A 23911-nucleotide genomic window follows, 5' to 3' on the forward strand; every position below is an offset into this window, starting at 1 on the left:
AATAGTACATTTCATTTTGGATGCCCATGTGTTTATTTGTCATTTGTACTTCTTTTGAGAAATATCTATTCATTTTACTGCCCATTTATTAATTGGGTTATTGGTTCTTTGGGAGTTTAGAATTTTGAGCTCCCATGGGCTGGGAAGGTGACTCAGTGATAGAATTCTTGCCTTGCATGCATGAAGCCTTGGGTTCGATTCCTCAGCACCACATAAGCAGAAAAAGCCAGAAGTGGCGCTATGGCTCAAGTGGTAGGGCACTAGCCTTGAGCTGAAGAGGTTAGAGACAGTGCCTAGCCCAGAGTTCAGGCCCCACGACTGGCCAAAACAGAAAACAAAACAAAACAAAAAACAACCTCCCCCCAAAAAAATAGAATTTTGAGCTCCCTGTGTATTATGGTAACTAATCTCTGTTAGAGGTACAGTTGGCTAGGATTTTTTCCCCCATTCTGTATGTAGGCTGTCTTTTCAGCCTAGTGACTATATCCTTTGCTGTGCGGAAGCTTTTTAGCTTGATGCAATCCTAGTTGTCCTTCCTGTGCCAGTAAGTTGTGTGTTTTCCATATTCTTCGCTGTAATAGTTTCAAAGTTTCAGGTCTTATGTTAAAATCCCTAATCCATTTTTGAGTTGATATTAGTACAGGACAAAAGATAGGAATCTAGTTTTATCAGCACCATTTGCTGAAGAAGGTGTCCTTTCTCTAGTATACACTTTGGGCACTTACATTAAAAATCAGATAGCTGTATATGTGTGGATTAATTTCTGTGTCATATTTGTTCCAATACAAGTTTTTGTTTTTGTTGTGTTGTTACAGTGGCTTATGTAGTATAATATAAAGTCAGGTACTAAGATAGCTCTAACAGGGGCTGGGAAGGTGGCTCAGTGGTAGAGCGCTTGCCTTGCATGCCTGAGGCCCTGGGTTCGATTCAGCACCATATAAGCAAAAAGAAAAAAATCTGGAAGTGGCGCTGTGGCTCAAGTGGTACAGCGCTAGCCTTGAGCTGAAGAGCTGAGGGACAGCGCCCAGGCCCAGAGTTCAGGCCCCACAACCGGACCCAAAAAAAAAAAAAAAAGATACCTCTAACATTACATTGCTTTAGCTATTCTGGGTTTTTGTGATTCTTATAACTTTTAGGATTGATATTTTTGTCTGTGAAGAATGATATTGGGATTTTGATGGTTATTGAGCACTGTTTTCAGATCTGAAAAACAAAAATATTTAGAGAACACACTTTACTGGCAGACGGGTTTATTTTGTTTTATTTTATTTAACGCTAATGAGAGTACTTATAGTTACAGGGATCAGGGAGTGACTTCCTTTGTGTAATTCTGTTACACAAACAGGTTCTTCCTGCCCTCTTAAGTGTGTCTTATTTCTTTGTTATAGCCATTTTCTGTTATCTTTCCTTCATGGATGGTTCACATTGATGTTTCTTCAAGGGGGATAATTGCGGGAGACTCCTACTGTCTTGGCTTCAGTCCCCTTTTTGGAACTGGAACAGCAAATGTTAATGTACTGAGATAGATTATGCAACCATGCGGGAGTTTTTATTTCCATAGGCACCTCCTGTTCTTCCAATGTGAGCAGGCCAGATAATGTATGAGTGGAGCTTTTTCAGCTCCTTTTTCACATATTGAACAACCATTTTCATAATCTTGTATCAGAATAGGGACTTTCAAAGTTGGATGTTCTATGTGTGCAAGCCCAATGATTCCTATTATCTATCTTGGTGTTAACTTGAACGTATGTCTATCTCTGTCTTTTGAGTTTCTTCCTTTCTGGCACCTGAATCTTCTCCTCTTCCCACTTTCCTTACCCCCTTCTTTTTCCTTTTAAACACTTTTTAATTGGCATCAATTAATTTATTTTTTATTGTCAAGTTGATATACAGAGGGGTTACAGTACATAAGTAAGGAAATAAGACATTTCTTGTCAAATTTCTCCTATCTTCCCTCCTCCCATCCCCTGGCATCCATTAATTGTATAAGGAGATCTTTTTTGACATGTCCATATAGGCATACAGTGTACTTTGGTCAAAGGCACCCCTTCAATCGCTGTCCCTTCCCTTATGCCCTCTTGCCCCTTCCTAGATCAATCGCAATGAACTTCATTGCTCCTACTCCTTGTGAATTAGCTGTACATTCTAATTTTTTCTTTCCTTGTCTTTTTTCTGTGTGTGTTTGTGTATTTGTGAGTGTGCATGCACACTAGTACTTGGCCTTGACCTTTTTAGGGCTTTGTGATTTACTACTTGAACCACAGCTTCATTTCTGGTTTTTTGGTGGTTAGAGAAAAGGGTTTCTGGGGTGTCTGCCCAGGCTGCCTTTGAATTGCACATCTCGGGTTTCAGCCTCTTGAGCAGTTTGTTTTATAGGCGTGAGCCACCAGCACCTATCTAATTTTTTTTGTTGTTGTTGGTCGTGGGGTTTGAACTCTAGGCCTGGCTGATGTCCCTGCACTCTTCAGCTCAAGGGGAGTGCTCTACCACTTGAGCCTTAGCACCACTTCCGTGTTTTTTTTTTTTTTTTTTTTGTCGGTCGTGGGGCTTGAACTCTGGGCCTGGGCGCTGTCCCTCAGCTCTTCAGTTCAAGGCTAGTGCTCTACCACTTGAGCCACAGCTCCACTTCCGGTTTTCTGGTGGTTTATTGGAGATAGGAGTCTCACGGTCTTTTCTGCCCGGGCTGGCTTTGAACTGCGATCCTCAGATCTCAGGCTCCTCAGTAGCTAGGATTACAGGCATGAGCCACCAGCGCCCGGCTCTCACCACTTCTATTTTTTTTTTCCTAGTGTTTTATTGGAGATAAGAGACTCATGGACTTTACTGCCCAGGCTGGCTTTGAACCATGATCCTCAGATTGCAGTCTCCTGAGTAGCTAGGATTACAGGTGTGAGCCACCGGTGCCTGGCTCTACCTAATTTTTCATATTGTTATAGCATGTCAGATCAACAGTTTTCCTCCTTCCCTTTTTTCTTCCTCCCCTTCTTCCTCCCTCCTTTCCTCTCTTCTCTTTTCCTCCTCTTTCTCCCTCTTTTCCTCTGTCTCCCTCCTTTGCTTTTTCTGTAGCCCATACTGTTCCAGAACTCACTGTATATCTTGGACTAGCCTTGACCTTGTGGTTTTCCTGCCTCAGCCTCTCAAGTGCTAGCTAGCACTACAGGTGTGAGCCACTATACCCAGCTAGAAATGTAATAAATTATTTCTTAATTTTATTTTCTGCTTTGTTCCATAGAATTTGAGTTGATGGTATTATACTTTGTTTGAAAAAATATATACATATATATTTTTTGTCAGTTTTGGGGCTTGTACTTTGGGCTTGGGTGCTGTCCCTGTGCTCTTCAGTTCAAGGCAAGCACTCTACTGTTTGAGCCACAGCACTACTTCCAGTTTTCTAGTGGTTAATTGGAGATAAGAGTCTCATGGACTTTCCTGCCCCTCCTGGCTTTGAGCCTGGATCCTCAGATCTCAGCCTCCCGAGTAGCTAGAATTACAGGCTGTTAGTTACCAGTTCTTGGCTTGAAAATATTTTTAAAAATGTATTTTTATTAACTTTAAGTAGTTGTACAAAGGAGTTGCCAGTCAACAAAAGTTTTTTAGTATAAAATAGATGAGGCATATATATAAAGTTGGACAGTAAAAAAGATATACATTTCCCCTTTTGCTCTCTTCACTTATGTACCCTGCCCTAGTTTCCTTTCATAGATTCAACTAGTTATTACTTTGATATACATTACTTTATTCAAAAAGTATTTTTGAGCTCAGGTCTTGCTTGGCTAATGCTCAGCAACTTAAGCCATGCCTCTGGCACTGCTTTTTGCTGATTATTTTGGAGATGGAGTCTAGTGGATTTTTCTGCCCAAGCTGGTCTTGCCTACCTCTGAATCTCAGCCTCCTGAGTAGCTAGTATTACAGTCATGAATCATCTAGCAGTTTTAAAACTTTAACATAGTGTTTAAACTAGTTTTAGGATTTTTCCATTTGTTTGGCAAATTACAATTGTTATTGCTTCTGATCTGAGAGATTAAATTACAACTTTATATTAGTTAAATGTTTTCTGTATGTTTTTACATGTAAATTGCTTATGTTTTAATTTTTGCTCACTTTATAAATGCCCAAAAATGTGACAAGAAGAAAAAAACTGTTGATTAGAGTATTTAAATCATTATATTTAATGGTAATAAAATATTAGCTCTAATTTTTGGGTACTAGTAGAAATGACATATTAAATTATTGGAAATTTTACTGAAATACATTGTAGATATCCTTAAAAATTGTCCTGCTTACTAACCAGTCCATGGCATTGTTTGCTTACATGCAAATAATTGCCCAAAGTGAGATCTGTCAAAACTAAAGATCTCCTTTTTGGGTTCCTCAGCCATAGTTTATACCATTGATTGACTAATTGCATCTTGGTGAAATTCAGTAACTTGGAGGCAAGAAATGGAAGTCTATGACCTGATATGTTTTCTTCCTTAGATCAACCTCTCCACTTCTCCTACTCCTGCACAGTTAATAAGCCGTTCCCAGGCTTCCAGTTCTACCAGCGGCAGTATTACCCAACAGACTATGTTACTAGGGAGTACCTCTCCTACCCTAACTGCAAGCCAAGCTCAAATGTATCTCCGAGCTCAAATGGTAAGACATGAGCACCAAAAGTTTTCAGTGTTTAAGGACTTGAGAGATCAAAATGTTTCTAGACTGAGTGCAATGAGGCATTTTTAATACTTAAGAAATGGTAAATTTTTTGTGTGTATGCCTAGCTTTTAATGCCTTTTATAAATGCCACAGATAAATCTACTTTGAATTAGTCCTTCTTGGTAACAAATACTAATTGTCAGTCATGGGAATCTAACAGAAATTTTGTAATGATTATTTTGTAATACTAAGTTTTGTCTTTTTCAGAATTTTTTCCCTCACATTTTAGTATTTCTGAAATCGAAGTGAATTGATGTCTTATAGTCTAATTTTAGTACTTACAATGATTGGTGAATCAGTATATACTTCTGACATTTTAGATTTAATTAAACAGTAAGAAATATTAATAACTTAGTCAGTAGCTGTAAGTAAGAATTTATACCCTGTAAGTAAGAATTTATAACCTGGATTGGAGTTACTGATAATTAACCAAATGATTCTTAAAGGTCTTAGTTACTTTCACATCAAATCTGTAAGATTGTGTTCTTTTCTGCACTCTTAATTTTTTTTTAAACAAATACAAGAATGTTAATTTGATTATTCTGTAGTTGGGTGCATACTGATTTCCTAATTTAATTGTTTGGCATCTTTGAGGAATGTAGAAATTGCTTGACATTTATTTTTTTCAGAACTTAGATGAAAGCTTTGACTGGCTCTAATGTGTATTCTTTTTTGTCCATTGAACTGTTTATATGTGTCTAGATTCCCAATTCTTGTTCTAAAATTGGAAAGTTAGTTTCCACTCATATTTCTAACAGAAAATAATGATATGACTCACCTTTTATTTACTTCAAGATTATTCAGTACACCTTGTCATTATTTCTCATTACATCTTTAATAATGTTCTTTAAAATTAGGTTGGAAATATAATTGAAAAAATAATCCCAAGCATCTGTGGCTCATGCATGTAAGCCTAGCTACTCAGAAGGCTGAGATCGTGGTTCAAACCAGCCCAGTCAGGAAAGTCTATGAGACTCCTTATCTCCAATAAACTACTCTGAAGAAAGTCAGAAATGGAGCTGTGGCTCGAGTGGTAGAGTGCTTGCCTTATACAAAAGAAGCTTGGGGAAGCTGTGCCCAGCCCCCGAGCTCAAGTCCCTGGACCAGTGCAAAAATAAAATAAAATACAGTTAGCTTGAGCCATTTGAAATGGTTGCTATCAGATTAAGCTGTGTTTAAGTTTAGTAAAATAATAAAGAACTAAAGTTTAAAAGATTTCTTTACGGGAAGCATAAAGGGGTTGGGGGATAAGGGAAGGTAATGGGATGGTGAATATGATCAAAGATGTTATAGGTGTGAGTATATGAAAATGTCAAAGTGAAACCCGTTATTTTGTAGTTAACATACTAAAACAAAATTCAAGATTAAAAGATTCATTAGTTGGTCTTTTTGGCTTAAACAGCAGTGAGGAACTGAATACTTCTTGAAATAATTTTGAAATAGGGTACTTAGATATTTTTTGATAACTGTCATAATGTATTAGGTTAAATTAGGTAGATTGCATTACCTTAGAAATGAATAAAATTTGTTTAATATTAAAAGGTTGAAGAAACTATGCTACAGAAATAAATTGGGTATTTACTCTTTTAGTCTATTTTATCGTAACATTTAGAATGAATATTTCTTCACGAATAGTTTGAAAATGGAAATCAGCCTAGGCTCATCTTATATATCTTTTCTAACTGAGTGAAACATTGTAGTTTTGTGTGTAGCACAGTTATCCTTGTAAGAGAACAGAACTTTGTGTTTCTTGTTTCTCCTTGAAATATAATTTGTGCCCCAACTAGTGATGGTAGTTTTCTATTTCAGGAACCTGAAAACAGTTTTTAGTGTAGTAAAACTTAAGTATAATAGCTAATTTGGGACAAAATATGGTTTGAGGATATCATATCACCAAAATGTATTTTCTTTGAGTACTGATTTATTTTTCCTACTCATCAGGAGCATAAGCTGGTTCAAAACTACTTGAAATTTTTTTTGTTTTTTTGAGTTCTCATTATCAGAAACTTCTCTTATCATGTGAAACCTTTTGCTTAGGGGATAGTCCTAAACTACATTGTCTTTCTGTCACAAATTTCAGTCTCTTGCCTGCTATACATTGTGTGTGGGACGTGTTCTTTTGCCTTAGGGTATTTTTTGGTTTTCTGTCTGTACAGCTGATTTTCACACCCGCTACCACTGTGGCTGCTGTACAGTCTGACATTCCTGTTGTCTCGTCGTCGTCGTCGTCATCGTCATCTTCCTGTCAGTCTGCAGCTACTCAGGTGAGCTTGTCTAGCTTCATAATGTGGTACTTGAAGTCTAGATCTTCATGTTAAAGATAAGTATTGCAGTGGGGCACTGGTGGCTTATGCCTGTAATCCTCGGTACTCAGGAGGCTGAGATCCAAGGATCAGGGTTCAAAGCCAGCCTAGGCAGACAAATTGAGATATTCTTACTTGCAGTTAACCAGCTAAAAGCTGGGAATGGAGATGTGACTCAAGTAGTTGAGTGCTAACCTTGAGAGAAAAGCTAAGTGAAAGCATGAGGCCTTTGGTTCAAGTTCTATTCTGGCACATACAGAAAAGATAAGCATTGAATTTGTGTTTCAGCTGCTGTAATTCCAGAACTCTTTGTTATGCATTTCAGATTGAAATCTATAAAAAGTAGGGATGCATTGATCTTTATTAAAAGTAAAAACTGTCCTTTAAACATTACAAAATAAAAAAGCAAGCCACAATATCCACAGTCTTTATATTTGACAAAGATTGAACCCAGAAAATACAAAGTATGCTTACAACTTAATAATAAGATCATAAGCAATTGAATTGAAAAATGGACAAAAGACTTACAGAGCCATGTCATCAAAAACAGTATTCAAAAGGCCAGTAGGTACCTGAAACTGTCTTTATAAGTGCAAATCAAAACCATGAACATCATGTAGTTACTAGAATGGCAAGAATGAGGAAGCCTGATAGTATTTCATGTTCGTGAGGGTATAGCACAATCAGATTCTCAGCATTTTTAGTGAGGGAGTAAAATGGTAGAACTACTTTGGGAAGCAGTTCAGTTTTTCTTATTAAGTCAAGTATTTAACATTCCAACCAGCAAATCCTAATGTTTATGCTTAAAGATGTGAAAGCACATATCCATATAAAGACACATTAAACATGTTTATAGCAGCTCAGTTCTGAATAGCTCTAACATGGGAACAATCAATTGTCCTTTATATGCTAATGGATAAACTAATTACAGTAATTCACAGTGGAATACTACTTAGAAATAAAAAGGAACTGATGAACTGAGAACAAAAATGAGCTAAAGTGCACTTCCTCTGTATCATCTCTTTTATATGAAAAAACAAAATAATCCATAGTTTAAAAAAATCAGATTAATGATAGCTGAGACCCAATGTTTCTTCAGGAAAATGGATGGGATAATGGATTGGACATCAGGAGATAGCTTTTTTGTTGTTGTTGGTCATGGGGCTCGAATTTAGTTTGGGCTCTGTCCCTCAGCTTTTGTGCTCATTGTTAGCACTCTACCACTTTGAGGTACAGCTCACTTCTGGTTTTCTAGTGGCTAATTGGAGATCAGACTCACAGACTTTTCTGCCCAGGCTGGCTTTGAACTGCAATCCTCTTATCTCAGCCTCCTGAGTAGCTAGGATTATACGTGTGAGCCATTAGTGCCTGGTGTTAAGAGAGAGCTTTAAGGAAGAATGGTATTAGGACTGGAAGAGCCTAATCCCTGAAGAATGATGAATAGAACATTGTGGCAGAAATTATTGGTGGAAGGAGTAAAAAGTGGTTCTCAGTGTGATTTGGACATAGATTATGGAGGACTATGAGTGGTAATGTGAAAAATAAGTATTTTTGCTGAAGGCTGTCACTCTACTACTTGAGTCACACCTCCATTTCCATGAAAAATAAATATTCTAATACATTTTATTTTCCCAGTGCAAAATCCTTGACATCTTATTGATTGTACTAACCTCTTGTTTTGTTTTTTGTTTTTTGGTCCTGTGGTGGGGCCTGAACTCTGGGCCCTGGGTGCTGTCCCTCAGCTCTTTAGCTCAAGGCTAGGGCTCTACCTCTTGAGCCACAGCACCACTTCCGGCTTTTTTCTTTTTGCTTATGTGGTGCTGAGGAATCGAACCCAGGGCCTCGGGCTTGCAAGGCAAGTGCTCTACCACTGAGCCACCTTCCCAGCCCTGTACTAACCTCTTAAAAGCCATATCTTCCTTGTCCACAACTTTAAACACAATCCATTTCCAGCCAGGCTACAAGTTTTATACCTATTTCCACACTACTATTTGCTCCCAAGTCTCTCTGTAACTTATTAAAACCTGCTGGGAATATCCATGTCCTAGCATGATGCTGAGCTGCCTATGAGATTTCCTCTGCCACATTAATTATTCTATCATGTTTAAAGTCAGTCTCTCACAAAGTCTCAGACACAGACAAAATGTAGACATGTTCTTTGCCACAATATGATGTGCATACCTATCTCTGCTTTAATACCTAATAGAATCCTTTTTATTTTTTTTCCTATCTGAAATTTTATGAGTACATGACACTTGCTCACACTCATATCAACATTCTTGTTTTCTAAGCTTCTACCACAATCACCCATTAAGCTCTGCTTACAGCATTCTAGGCTTATCTAACCTGTATACCTAAATTTTCAATTTCCTGATATTCATCTTACAGAGGCTTGAAAACCACAGATAGGCTGGGTGCTGGTGGCTCGTATCTGTAATCTTAGCTACTTAAGAGGTTAAGATATAAGGATCACCACTTAAAGCTAGCCTGGGCAGAAAAGTTAACCACAAAAAAATTGGAGGTGAAACTGTGGCCCAAGTGGTAGAGTGCTAGCCCTGAGTACAAAAGCTGAGGGGCAGAGCCCAGACCTAGAGGCTAAGGCCCACGACTGGCTCCCCCCCCCCCCCAAAAAAAGCCCAAAACAAACAACAGATTTAGGTGCAGGAATGACCTCTCTTCTCTAGTACCTATTTTCTGTTATTAATTAGTTCTTTCTTAGTCACTGTGACAAATAGCAGAGTGAACAGTTTTAAGAGGAGGAACAATTTCTTTTGCCTCATAGTTTTAGGTCTCATGGTAAGCTAGATGTCAATTCTGGATTGGGGTGAGGCAGTATATCAGGGTAAGGAGCATGTGGTGGAACAGAATATCTCTCTTCATGGCAGAAGGAGGCAGAGTATCAGAGGAAAGGAGTAGAGTTCCAGAATACCCCTCAAAAACATGCCCCTATGATTCCTCATTCCAACTGTGCTTCACTTTCCACAGAAGTCCCACCACATCCCAACAGTCTATTCAAACTTTGGATCTATCAATGGAATGAAGCCATTGAAGACAGAGTATTCATGATCTAATCATTTCTCTTACCCCACCAAGTATCAGGCCTTGGGGCTGGGATGGTGGCTCAATGGTAGACTGCTTGCCTTGAATGCATGAGGCGCTTGGTTTGATTCCTTAGCACCACATAAGCAGAAATAAGCTGGCTTAAGTGGTAGAGCGCTGGCCTTGAGCTGAAGAGCTGAGAGGCAGTGCCCAGGCCCAGAGTTCAGGCCCCACAACCAACAAAAACAACAACAAAACACAAGTATTAAGCCTTCAGTGCACAAGCATTTTAGCTTGATGTTTCATATTCAGAACATACCAGTAGCTTACAATAGAACTGGTTAATAAGCTGGGCGAGGTGGCTCACGCCTGTAATCCTAGCTACTCAGGAGGCTGAGATCTGAGGCTCACGATTCAAAGCCAGCCCAGGCAGGAAAGTCCGTGAGACTCTTATCTCCAATAAAACACTAGAAAACCAGAAGTGGCGCTGTTGCTTAAGCAGTAGAGCACTTGCCTTGAGCTGAAATGCGCAGGGACAGCGCCCAAGCCCAGAGTTCAAGCCCCACTGTGGACCAAAAAAAACCAAAAAACAAAAAACCAACGGTTAATACTTCAAGTTGCTTGATAAGAACACTTATTTAGTACCTTCTTTTGACTGAGCACTGTAAAGTGGATAGGGACAGTATAGGCTTTGAGCATTAGCTGATAATGTAGAGACAGAACATAAATGAAACTGAAGAACTTTTATAAAGCAGCCAGTATATCATTTGCTTTGTTACTTTAGAATCTCATTTACTTGACTTTACCTCCCAGGGTCAGGGCTAGCACAAAATATATTTGGTATCTTAATTCCAGATAGGCGAGAAATGAGAGGTGGCTGTTAGTGAGGGATTTTTTTTTTTCCTTAATGTTTGGAAATGTTATAAATCTTGGTTGAGAGTTTGGGATAATCCTTGTAATTTTCTACTTGAAGATTATTTAGAATAGTCCCAGTTATAGACAGGGCCAAGAAACAGACTCATTTTAGGGCTTTTCAGTAATCTTTTGTTTTCATGAAAGTTCTCAATGGCTGTAAGTGTTCTGTAACAACAGAATTTTTGAAAATTTTATGAAAATGATTTTTAAAAATACAGCAAGGGCCAGGCACCAGAGGCTGAGATTTGAGGGTCGTGGTTGGAAGTCAGTTCTAGCAGAAAAGTCCCCATGAGACTCTTATCTCCAATGAACCACTCAAAAACCAGAAATGGTGCTGCTCTGGCTCAAGTGGTAGAGCGCTAGCCTTGAGCACAGAGAGCTCAGGGACAGTGCCCAGGCCCTGAATTCAAGCCTCACAGCCAACCAAAAAAAAAAAAAGAAATCAGCAAGGTTAGTGTTCTCATCTCTGTAGTTAGAGCTGGTTGCATTTAATGCAGAATATTGTAGCATGTATTCTTCACATTATCATTATCTGTGGTATCTATCCTTTCCTCCTTTCATCTATCTTTTCCTCTCCTTTTTCCTTCTGTCTTTGTCTCTTTGTTCCTCGTTCTTCTCTTTTTCTCTACATACATTCATTTATTCATTCTGCTTTCATTTAGTCTAAATGATTCATCTTTCCTTCCTCTCCCTTCTCCTTTTCCTTTTCTTCTTCCTTTACCACTATCCTATCCCTACCCCCTACATTTCTAATAAAATAAAAAGCCACTTAATTATATTTAAGATAAGATGACTTAGAATAATTCTCCATTCCTTCAACATCAATCTGTTGTTTGAAGTACTTGATTCTGTGTGAAAAGTATAATATTCTTGTGTTGTCTTACAATTGTTCTTATAAAAATGTTCTTATATAAATGTTCTTATATAAATGTTCTTATAATTGTAATGATCACTGTATTTATTACAGCATTGTGTATTCATCTTTATTTTCTGTTATGTGGTTCTTAGGTTCAAAATTTAACATTACGTAGCCAGAAGTTGGGTGTACTGTCTAGCTCACAAAATGGTCCACCGAAAAGCACTAGTCAAACCCAGTCATTGACAATTTGTCATAACAAAACAACAGTGACCAGTTCTAAAATCAGCCAACGAGATCCTTCTCCAGAAAGTAACAAGAAAGGAGAAAGTCCAAGTCTGGAGTCAAGAAGCACAGCTGTCACCCGGACATCAAGTATTCACCAGTTAATAGCACCAGGTAGGATAAAATTTTTGTTGAAAATAGTTGCATCATTCATTTTCTTAGCAGATAGAGCAAAATGAAAAGAATGACATTTGAAAACCATTTAAAAATGTGTATTTCATTAATTAAAAGAATGACATTTGAAAACATTTAAAAATGTGCATTCCATTAATTAAAGAAAAGCATCTTACTGTATACATTAAAAAATTTTGAGAGCTGGAGGCATGGTTCAAGTGTTGGTAAAACATCTGCCTAGCAGGTGCAAAGCCTTGAGTTCAATCCCCAGTATGGCTGAATAAACAATCGGATTTCAGTAGCTAAAAACCACATAAGCAGAAAAAGCCAGAAATGGTGCCATGGCTTAAATGGTAGAGTGCTAGCCTTGAGCTGAAGAGCTGAGGGACAATGTCCAGACCCAGAGTTCAGATCCCACAACCAACCAAAAAAAAAATCTTCCTCACTGGAGAGCCTAGCTCAGTGGTAAGAGTGTTTGCCTAGCAAGCACAGGCCCTGCGTTCAAATCCCAATACTGCCAAACATAATTTCTTTGTTGCAACAACTTCAGGTAAGGATCTTCTTTCTATTCTTTCATATTCTGCTTTACTTTTTAGACTTGTTTTATGTGACTAAAATGTGTTTGTTCCTTCATTTAACTTCTTTTTTTCTTCCAGTTTTCTTTTCTTTTCTTTTTATTTTTTTTATTGTGAAAATACTGTACAGAGGGATTATAATTACATGGGCAAGATAATGAGTACATTTCTTATCAAGCATTGTAGCCTCCTCCTTTGTTTCCCCTTCCCATCCCTTCCCATCCTCCCCCCCCCCGCCCCCACTCCAATCCCCCCCTTCTCCCCCCCCCCCCCCCCCCCCCCCCCGTTCATTTAACTTCTTTTCATATTTCAAGCCCTATGACGGGGAAAAAAATCAGGTAATAGCCAAACTACATGATCTTTTGCAGGGCACCACATTTTTTCTCTTCTTTTTTCTTTCTTTGGTCAGTTGTGGGACTTGAACTCTGGGCCTGGGCACTGTCCTTGAGCCTCTTTGTGCTCACGGCTAGCACTCTACCATTGGAGCCACAGGGCCATTTCCAGTTTTCTGGTGGTTCATTGGAGATAAGAGTCTCACGGACTTTCCTGTCCTGGCTGGCTTTGAACCATGATCCTCAAATTTCAGCCTCCTGAGTAGTTAGGATTACAGGCATGAGCCACCAGTGCCCCGTAAGTACCACATTTCTGAATTTGTTTAAACCTCATGCTGTAGTTCTTCAAAATAGTACATGTTTTATGACAAAGCCACAGCTATGTTTCACTCTTGGTTCCTGTCTTCTTATTGATGGGAAGTAGATCTGAAACTAAGATTATTTTGAGAGATTTTAGAATTGGTAATGTCTTTTTCATCAATTAGAACTGTGTCTATAGGTTATATAATGTTATGTTTTTAGGTAGTGTTGTCTAATAATTATTATTATAATTGGTATTATTGTTTCTTTACATGTATTTTAGAGTGCTAAAATAATTGAATTTTCTTTACCATTTTTTCCTTGAAGTGGAGTTTCAGCTTGTTAGTTGGTAATTCTATTTTTATTTTCATTTTTTTCTTTATTTTTAAAAAATTTAAATTATTATTATAAAGGTGATGTACAGAGGGGTTACAGTTACGTAAATAAGGTAGAGTACATTTCTTTTTGAACAGGGTCACCCTTCCCTTGCTCTTTCCCAGTTTTTCCTCTCTCATCCCACAAGTTGTTGTATAGTTCATTTCAACATAGTATCCAGTGAGTATAATTGCTGCATTTGTTCACCCTTTGTCCCTCCATTTCTGTGCCTCCCCTTACAGTGATAAAAACATAAAAAATAAACAAGCAGAACAAAAAGGGAAGAAAAGGTCCAGTGCTTGTGGCCTATGCCTATAATCCTAAGCTACTCAGAAGGCTGAGATCTCAGGATTGCTGTTTGGAGCCAGCCCAGACAGGAAAGTCCGTGAGACTCTTATTTCCAGTATACTACTCAGAAAAAGCTGGAAGTGATGCTATGGTTTAAAATGGTAGACCTCTAGCTTTGAGTACAGGCTCAGGGATAGCACCCAGGCCCTGAGTTCAAGCCCCAGGACCAGCACAAAAAAAAAAAAAAAAAAAAAAAAAGGAAAGAAAACAAAAACAGCATTTTTTTCATTTCCTGGAGTTCATTTTGGTAAATAGTATTTTATATGAACAGATGAACATAGGCCTTGTGCCTTTCTATTTTTAGTATATAAAAGTAAGGTGAAGTTTAACCGAATGTCTGGAAATCATGAATTGCATTAGACTGAAGTTTGCAAAGCAATTTTTAGGGCTTTTATGCAGTATTGTAGTTGGAAAAAATATGTACCTATATTTTGTGTAGTGAGAATATTGTGTGGTTTGCTATCGCTGCTGTAAACAAGTTTAGGAAGCTAGAAAGCCCAAAACAGGCCTGGCAATGCCAGTTTCAGGTGAGGGCTCTCTTCTTGGCTTGTAGAGGCTTTCTTGCTGTGTTCACACATGGCCTTCCTCAGAATACAGAGAATGATGGAGGGGATCTCTCTGAGGGCTCTTCTTACTGGTACACTACTCCCCATCAAGTCAGTGCCCTCTCACTTTTTGTTTTTTGCAACTTCTTTATTGTGATTAAGAGATTACATAATTTTGCAAATTTTACAGTATTGTGGACAGTGATGCTTAGTTAAATTCATAGACACATTCTGACTTTCATGGGGCAAATTGTCTATTGTGGTCTATAAAGTTTATGCGTTCTGTGAGCTTTGACAATACAATTATTTCTTCCACATCGGGTAATGTGCACATTCCTTTCCTTTTGCATAGTGTCCCTCTTTCCCATCATTTCCTCCCTCCCATCGCTGCCATTGAGTTGCTTGGTTCGTTTTGATCAAAGTCCAGTCCAGCTGATGGGTCCCATTGTATGTTTTTTCCTTATTCCCTCTAGTTCTGTGTCCTCATCCTAGTTTCCCTCCAGTGTACAGACATATACCATATGTATGATCAGCAGCATGGGGTTATTTAGTAGTGATTTGACCAGATTAGTGAAGGTCTTTTGATTCTCAAGTCTTATTAACTTTGTCGTATAATCTTACGTTTTGGATTTAACATCCACTTACCAGGGAGACTATGTGATGTTTGTCTCTTTGCTCTTGGCATACCTCACTCAACATGATTTCTTCTAGTACCATCCATTTCCCTGCAAATGCCATTATTTTGTCATTTGTAATGGCTGCATAATACTCCATTATGTATAGATACCACAATTTTTGGATCCACTCATCTGTGGTAGACATCTGGGTTGTTTCCATATCCTGGCTTTGTGAACAGTGCTGCAATGAACATGGAGGTGCATGTGTCCTTGTATATTGGTTCCTGTTGTGCAGGATAGATATCTAGGAGTGGTATGGCTGGGTCATAGGGGAGGTCAATATTTAGCTTTCTGAGGATCCTCCAGACTGCTTTCCAAAGTGGTTGTATAAGTGTACATTCCCACCAGCAGTGTAATAGGATTCCTCTTTCTCTGCATCCCCTCCAGCGTTTGTCGTTGGCTGATTTTAGGATGTGACTGGGGTAAGGTAGTCTGTCAGGGTTGTCTTTATTTGCATTTCCTGTACAACCAGGTAGGGGGAACATTTCCTCATGTGTTTCTTTGCCATTTTTATCTCTTCTTCTGAGAAGTCTCTCTTTATTTCCTTTGCCCATTTAGTAATGGTTTGCTAGGTTTGGGAGAGATTAGTTTCTTGAATTCCCTGTATATATTGGATATTAACCCCTTGTCTGATATATTGCTGGTAAATATTTTTTCCTAGTTAGTTGGTTGTCTTTCTAGCTTGGTTGCTATGTCTTTAGCTGTGCAGAAACTTTTTATTTTAAGCTAGTCCCATTTGTCTGGTCTCTGTCCAATTTATTGTGACTCTGGAACTATGTTCAGGAAGTTCCTGCCTGTGCCTATAAGTTCAAGTGTCTCTCCTACTCTGTCCTGCAGTTGTTTCAGAGATTCAGGTTTGGTGTTAAGATCTTTAATCCATTCTGAGTTGATGTTGGTGCATGGTGATAGGCTGGGGTCCACTTTTAGTTTTCTGCATGTGGCTGCCCAGTTTTCCCAGTACCAGTAGTTGAAGAGGCTGTGCTTCTTCCACTATGTGTCTTTGGCTCCTTTGTCAAATATCAGCTGACTGTAGGCATCTGGTTTTATTTCTGGATCTTCTATTCCATTGTTCTTTGGGTCTGTTTTTGTGCCAGTACCATGCTGTCTTTGTTATGGCTCTATAGTAGAATTTGAAGTCTGGCATCGAGGTCTCTCCCATGTTGTCTTTTTTGCCTAGAGGTGTTTTGGCTATTCTAGGTCTTTTGTTGTTCCATATGAAATTTTGTACGTCATTGGAATTTTAATAGGAATTGCACTGAATTTGTATATTAATTTTGGCAGTATGGCCATTTTCACTATATTAAGTCCCAAGAGCATGGAAGGTCTTTCCATTTCCTGGTGTCCTCTGTAATTTCTTTTTTTATAGTTTTTTTTTAAACTGTATTTTTTTTGTCTTTTCTTTTTTGGTACTGGGGATTGAACCCAGGACGTTGCACTTGCTAGGCAAGTGCTTTGCCACTGAGCTACATCCCAGCCCTTTTTTTTTTTCTATAGTTTTTATAGTTTTCATTAAATAGTTCTTTTACATCTTTGGTTAGGTTAATTCCTAAATATTTTATTTCCCTTTCTGCTTGTACATTGTTTGAGTACAGGAAGGCAGCTGATTTTTGTGATTTTGTATCCTGCTACTTTGCCAAAGTGGTTTATAAGTTCTGAGTTTGGAGGTGGAGTTTTTGGGATCATGGAGGTATAGTATCATGTCATCTGCAAAAAGGGATAGTTTGACTTTTTTTCCCTATGTGGATCCCTTTAATGTCTTTTTCTTGCCTTATTGCTCTGGCTAAGGATTCCACGACTATATTGAAAAGGAATGGAGAAAGTGGACATCCTTGCTTTGTTCCTGATTTTAGGAGAATTGGTTGTAGTTTTTCCCCATTAAGTATAATATTGGCTATTGGTCTGCCATATATGGCTTTTATTGTTTTAAGGAATGTTCCTTCTGTTCCTATTTTCTCCAGCACTTTTTTTTTTTTTTTTGGTCATGGGGCTTGAACTCTGGGCTTGGGCACTGTCCCTGCGCTGTTCAGCTCAAGGCGAGTGCTCTACCGCTTAAGTCAATGCGCCACTTCTGGTTTTCTAGTGGGTTTTTATTGGAGATAAGAGTTTCAGGACTTTCCTACCTGGGCTAGCTTTGCACCTCAATCCTCAAATCTCAGCCTCCTGAGTAGCTAGGATTACAGGCGTGAGCCCCCGGTGCCTGGCTTCTTCTGCCTTTTATTTATTTTATTTTATTTTGTTTTAATTTTGGCTTCTGCCTTTTAACATGAATAAATGTTGTGTCTTATCAAAAGCCTTTTCTGCATCAATGGAGATAATCATGTGGTTTTTTCCACTTGGATCTGTTGATGTGTTGGATTACATTTATTCATTTACGTATGTTAAACCATCCCCAGGTCTCTAGGATGAAGCCTACACATACGTGTGTGTGTGTGTGTGTGTGTGTGTGTGTGTGTGTGTGTGTGTGTGTGTGTGTGTATTTTTTAATGTGTTTCTGGATTCTGTTAACTAGAATTTTGTTAAGGAGCTTTGCATCTGTGTTCATCAAGGAGATTGGTCTGTAGTTCTTTTTTTGTTGGGTCTTTACCTGGTTTGGGATGAGTGTGATTTTGGCATCGTAGAATGAGTTTGGGATAGCTCCCACCTTTTCTATTTCTCTGAAGAGCTTGAGGAGTGTGGGCATTAGTTCTTCTTTAAAGGTCTTACAGAATTCCATTGTGAATCCACCTGGTCCTGGGCTTTTCCTTGTTGGAAGACTTCTGATTGCTTCCTGTATCTCATTGTAAGATATTGGATTATTTGATTTGTTTCTTCTTTGCTCAGTTTGGGCAACTTGTATTTCTCTAAAAATGAATCCATTTCTGCTATGTTTTCTTTCTTTAGGGCATATAGCTTTTGAAAATAGTTCTTTATAATTGTTTGGATGTCTTATGTTTTTCTAGCAGTTTTAATTGCAACATGAGATTATTTACTTGGTCTGTCTCTCTCTCTTTTTTTTTATTGTGAAAATACCGTACAGAGGAGTTACAATTACATGGGCAAGATAATGAGTACATTTCTTATCAAGCATTGTTGCCTCCTTTGTTTCCCCTTCCTGTCCCTTCCCATCTCCCTGTCTCTACTTTCTTTTTTTTTTTTTTTTTGGGGGGTCTGGTCGTGGGGCCTGAACTCTGGGCCTGAGTGCTCTCTTTCAGCTCAAGGCTAGCACTCTACCACTTGAGCCACAGAGCCACTTCCGGCTTTTTTCTTTTTGCTTATGTGGTGCTGAGGAATCGAACCCAGGGCCTCAGGCATGCAAGGCAAGCACTCTACCACTGAGCCAGCCCCCTGTCTCTACTTTCTTGATGTGGGCACTGAGTGTGGTAATTTTGCCCCTCAGGACTGCTTTTGCTGTGTCCCACAGGTTTCCTTTTGATGTGTGTTCATTTTCATTGAATTGTAGGAACTTTTTAATTTCTTCTGTTACCCAGGTTTTGCTTAGAAGTGTGCTGTTCAATTTTCCATGTATTTGAGTAATTTCTACGGTATGATTTGTTATTGAGAACTAGCTTAATTTTACTGTGGTCAGATAGGATACAGGGGATTATGTCAATCCCCTTGTATTTGCCTAAGTTCCTTGTATGAACTATAGTATTTTGGAGAAAGTTCCATGAGCTGCTGAGAAGAACGTGTACTGTGCATTTTAGGGTGAAAAACTCAGTATATATCAGTTAGTTTCCCTTGAAATATGGCCTCACTTAATTTGGTAGCTTCTTTGCCAGTCCTCTGGTTGGTAGACCTGTCCTTTGGTGACAGTAGGATATTAAAGTCTCCTAGTATTATTGTATTTGGATCTATTTTATTGTGTAAGTTTGAGAGTATTTGCTTAACATATTTGGGTGCTTCAATGTTTGGGGAGTATAAGTTGATAATGGTAATATCCTCTTCTTGGATCCCCTTACTCTTTATTACCACGTTTAGCCTAAATTAATTCCCTAGAATTTACATCTGTTAACACAGTGACATTGAAGGTAAAGGCCTTAACATCAGAATTGGGGGGGGGGAGGGGCATCAACAGTTCATAACCCAGCCCTGTGCCACACTCAGTGTTATGAATTCTTTTAGTTTCAGGATTGACCCTTATAGTCACAGGAATTCAAAGAAGTCAGATAATTACTCAGTAATACATTGCATTAGATTAATGTTAATATTTCTACTTCATGGGGTTATTGTAACCATTGAATGAAATCATATGTAAATAACATGAGAAATGTTGCCACTCATTTCATCAAATATAAGGAAATAATAAAGAATTAAAATCAGAAATTAACGAATGGACACAATTCTCTATAGCTCTATGACTTTTCTTGTACAGAGGTCTTCAAATATCTTCATAAATATTCTGTAAGGTATGTGTTTATCATGTGGACTTGTGGGCTATTATAAAAATAGAGAAAACTAACTTTAGCCTCAAGAAAAATGATGAAAGGATGGACTATTAATCTGTTGGATTACCAGCTGCAGATTGTTAAAAGTTTACTTTCTCACTAGAACACAAAAATTACTTTAGACTTCAACCAAAACAATATGGTAAATTTAAATTATAACTTCAACAATTGGTAATATTCCTATCCTCTTTATAAGTATGATTGAATGATGTACCCTTGAGCCCCTTGGAAGACAGGCACTTTGGAAATTTAAGGTTTTGTTAATTCTTTTTTGAATACTATCTAGAAGAGTCTGCACATAATCACATTTATAAAAAAGGGCTGACTTTGAAGTGTTAGTCTGAAAATTATTTTTTAAGATAAAATTTCAGATCAAATTTCCTTTTTTACAGTGCTGGGAATTCAACCCTAGACTTCGTTTGTGCATGCTAAACATGCACTCAGATACTGTACAGTATCTCTGAGTTCCATTAAAAAAATCAATTAGAAGGTGTCTATTGAAGTAAATATTTTTTAGCTATTAATTAAAGTATACCTAAATGTAAAATAGTAACCTAACACAAAATTTTAAAAATGGAGGGTTTTTAAAAACGAGATTTCTGTTGCAAATGTGGTTTGAATATAAAAGTAAATTCAAGGATTTACATAGCTTCTATCTTAACATTCTTAGTTTTAACAACAAAAAAATCTGTCCTGTCTTTAAATGTTTTTTGTTGTTGTTATTGTTGTGTAATTGTTCTTTTATTGGCAGTAGCAGAGTTTGATCTCAGAGCTTCACATTTGCTCTGCTTGCTTGCTCTGCTTGAACCATGCTACTAGCCATGCTGTTTTGCTCAGTCTGGCTTTGAACCATGATCCTCTGGCTCTCAAGCCTCCTGAGTAGCAATGATTACACATATGAACTACCAGTTCCCAGCTTTTAAAATATAATTTTTTACTTATAGTGTAAGTAGTTATTTTATCATCTGGTGAACCCAGATTCCAATTTTATATTTCACTAGCATCTCCCTGTGTCTAAACATGAGAGCCAGTCTGTAGAGGAGGACTAGTGATAGGGGAGCTACTCACAGCAGATTTTTGTTTTGGGGTAACTTGGTAGTAGGGTTTGAGCTTGGAGCTTTATAGTTGGGTGCGGGCAGTTTATCACTTGAGCCCATTCCCAACCCATTTTGTTTTCATTATTTTTCAGATAGGTCTTGCATGTCTGCTTCCCATGTAGCTGGGATGACAGATTTGTAGTTGGATGAGATAATCTCATGAACTCAAACCATAATCCAGTTTCGGCCTTTCTGCTGGCTAGGATTACAGGCGTGATCTACTGCTAACTACTCACGACTTGATTATGATAATTTTTTGTATTTATCCCTGTTGTGAGTAGCTCCTGTGAAGAAGCTCTAATATCACTTAGAATTTGTGAGAGAGAGAGGTAAACAGGATCTTTTATTTAGATAGTATGGCTTCTGATTGCCTCATTTTCTGCAAGTAAAACTAATCTCTTAGATTTGGAATGGTCATTAAGTTTCAGTTCTTTTCTAATCATATAATAAGACTTCATCCAACTCATTTAGAAATTCATTTGGGAATCTTCAGCTAATTGCCTTGACTTTTAGTTAAAAGTGTGTTTTGTCATAGGAAGGATGAGATTTTTATTAATAACTATGATTTTGAAGTCACTTTTAGATATACATACTAGTTCTGTAAGGATACTTCCCTTTTATTTCAAAGAAGAAATGCTACAGACTATTCTGGTAACCTGTAAAATTTATTAACAAGTTATGTGAAGTTTAGATTTATGAATAGATTTTTTTTTTGGGGGGTCCGGTCGTGGGGCCTGAACTCTGGGCCTGGGCGCTGTCCCTCAGCTCTTCAGCTCAAGGCTAGCGCTCTACCACTTGAGCACAGTGCCACTTCCAGCTTTTTTCTTATGTGGTGCTGAGGAATCGAACCCAGGGCCTCAAGCATGCAAGGCAAGTGCTCTACCACTGAGCCACCTTCCCAGCCCTATGAATAGATTTTTATAGGCAGTTTTCTTTTGGATCCCTTTGGTTTTTTGTTACCAAATTTCAAATCACTTGTATCTAAGAGTTGTAATAGAATTCTAAGCCGGGCGCTGGTGGCTCACAGCGGGGCGCTGGTGGTTCAAGCCTGTAATCCTAGCTACTCAGGAAGCTGAGATCTGAGAATCGAGGTTTCAAGCCAGCCCTGGCAGGAAAGTCCGTGAGACTCTTATCTCAAATAAACCACTAGAAAACTGGAAGTGGTGCTGTGGCTCAAGCAGTAGAGCGCTCGCCTTGAGCTGCAGAGCTGAAGGACAGCACCCATACCCAGAGTTCAAACCCCATAACAGACCAAAAAAAAAAAAAAAATAGAATTCTAGTGATTATGACCTGATGTGAAAACTTTTCTTTACATTTATTTAGAACTTTGTGTATATTTTTAGAACTTTGTATATTTTTTGAAATCAATACTAATTGTCATTTTTTCTTTCTCACAGCTTCTTATTCTCCAATTCAGCCTCATTCTCTAATAAAACATCAACAGATTCCTCTTCATTCACCACCTCCCAAGGTTTCCCATCATCAGCTGATATTGCAACAGCAACAACAGCAAATTCAGCCAATCACTCTTCAGAATCCAACTCAAGATCCGCCCCCATCCCAGCACTGTATACCACTCCAAAACCATGGCCTTCCTCCAGCTTCCAGTAATACTCAGTCACAACATTGTTCACCAATTCAGAGCCACCCCCCTCCTTTAACTGTATCTCCCAATCAGTCACAGTCAGCCCAGCAGTCTGTAGTGGTGTCTCCTCCACCACCTCATTCACCAAGTCAATCTCCAACTATAATTATCCATCCACAAGCACTTATGCAGCCACACCCTCTTGTGTCATCAGCTCTTCAGCCAGGGCCAAATTTGCAGCAGTCCACTGCTAATCAAGTGCAGCCAACAGCACAGCTGAATCTTCCATCCCATCTTCCACTTCCAGCTTCCCCTGTTGTACACATTGGCCCAGTTCAGCAGTCTGCCCTGGTGTCCCCCGGTCAGCAGATTGTGTCTCCGACATCACACCAACAATATTCAGCCCTTCAGTCCTCTCCAATTCCAATTGCAACCCCACCACAGATGTCAACATCTCCTCCAGCTCAGATTCCACCACTGCCCTTGCAGTCTATGCAGTCTTTACAAGTGCAGCCTGAAATTCTGTCCCAGGGCCAGGTTTTGGTGCAGAATGCTTTGGTGTCAGAAGAGGAACTTCCGGCTGCAGAGGCTTTGGTCCAGTTGCCATTTCAGACCCTTCCTCCTCCCCAGACTGTTGCAGTAAATCTACAAGTACAACCACCAGCACCTGTTGATCCGCCAGTGGTAAGCCCTTGGAAGCTCTTTGACTTTCTTGATGAACTGAAAGTAAAAACTGTCTCTCCCATATTGTATTATGTTGCTAACTAAATGCTTGTGAATTTAAAAAGTTTGGGTTTTTTATATGTCATTCTGACAAACATGCTATATGGGCAAAAAAAAAATTGCCATTATTGGTTGTAGAATGGTTGCATGCTTGATAATTTGTGATGGTTAAAGTCCCTCGTTAATTTTATTACTATTTAAACAAATCCATCTGCTATCTTTACAGAGTTGATTTTTTTTCCCCAAGGGAATGCATTTGAACCAGTGTCATCTGCACAAAGTTTTTTCTCTTAAGGTGATTATCCTTCATAGATCCCTTCTGTTGGCTTGTGTGTTCTTAAACGTATGGTTTATCTAGCTAAGCTTTCGGTGGTGTGCATTCTGAAGTCCTGGGCTTCAAGGTGGAGGAGATATTCTTATAAACTGTACTTTTTTGATAAAATCACATTTTATAATTAAAATCTTGTGAAAAATAATCTGTTCTAGGAAAGTCCAACTTTGCAAAAAATATTAACTGATTTTAAAAAAGCTTATACTAAGAAAAATATATACTTAATGTTTCTGTTATATATATATATAAATATCACTTTAAAAGCTCAAATTTTCAGTAATGACTTTAATATTAATAATGGAAATAGTTAAACATTGGGAAGTATGAATGAAACTCATCAGAATAAACTTCTAAAAATGATATGTTATCTAGAAAGGAAAATAACCTTGTAA

The 23911-nt window shown here is 38.3% G+C and overlaps 1 protein-coding gene across 5 annotated transcripts in view; it reads left to right on the forward strand.

Moving 5' to 3' along the window:
• Phc3 (polyhomeotic homolog 3) overlaps window positions 1–23911 on the forward strand; it is a 72315-nt gene that overhangs the window by 17980 nt on the left and 30424 nt on the right. For 2 of the 5 annotated variants that reach the window (XM_042678871.1, XM_042678874.1), the window contains exons 5-9: window positions 4477–4635; window positions 6852–6959; window positions 11961–12207; window positions 22278–23149; window positions 23436–23483. In XM_042678871.1, coding sequence (XP_042534805.1) covers window positions 4477–4635; window positions 6852–6959; window positions 11961–12207; window positions 22278–23149; window positions 23436–23483 — 1434 coding nt within the window. The remainder of the gene's footprint in view (window positions 1–4476; window positions 4636–6851; window positions 6960–11960; window positions 12208–22277; window positions 23150–23435; window positions 23484–23911) is intronic. The other 3 variants (XM_042678872.1, XM_042678875.1, XM_042678873.1) reach the window with 2 other exon arrangements.

The sequence above is a fragment of the Dipodomys spectabilis genome, unplaced genomic scaffold (assembly GCF_019054845.1).
Source record: "Dipodomys spectabilis isolate Male_0828 unplaced genomic scaffold, ASM1905484v1 ptg000050l, whole genome shotgun sequence".
Classification (NCBI taxonomy): Eukaryota; Metazoa; Chordata; class Mammalia; order Rodentia; family Heteromyidae; genus Dipodomys; species Dipodomys spectabilis.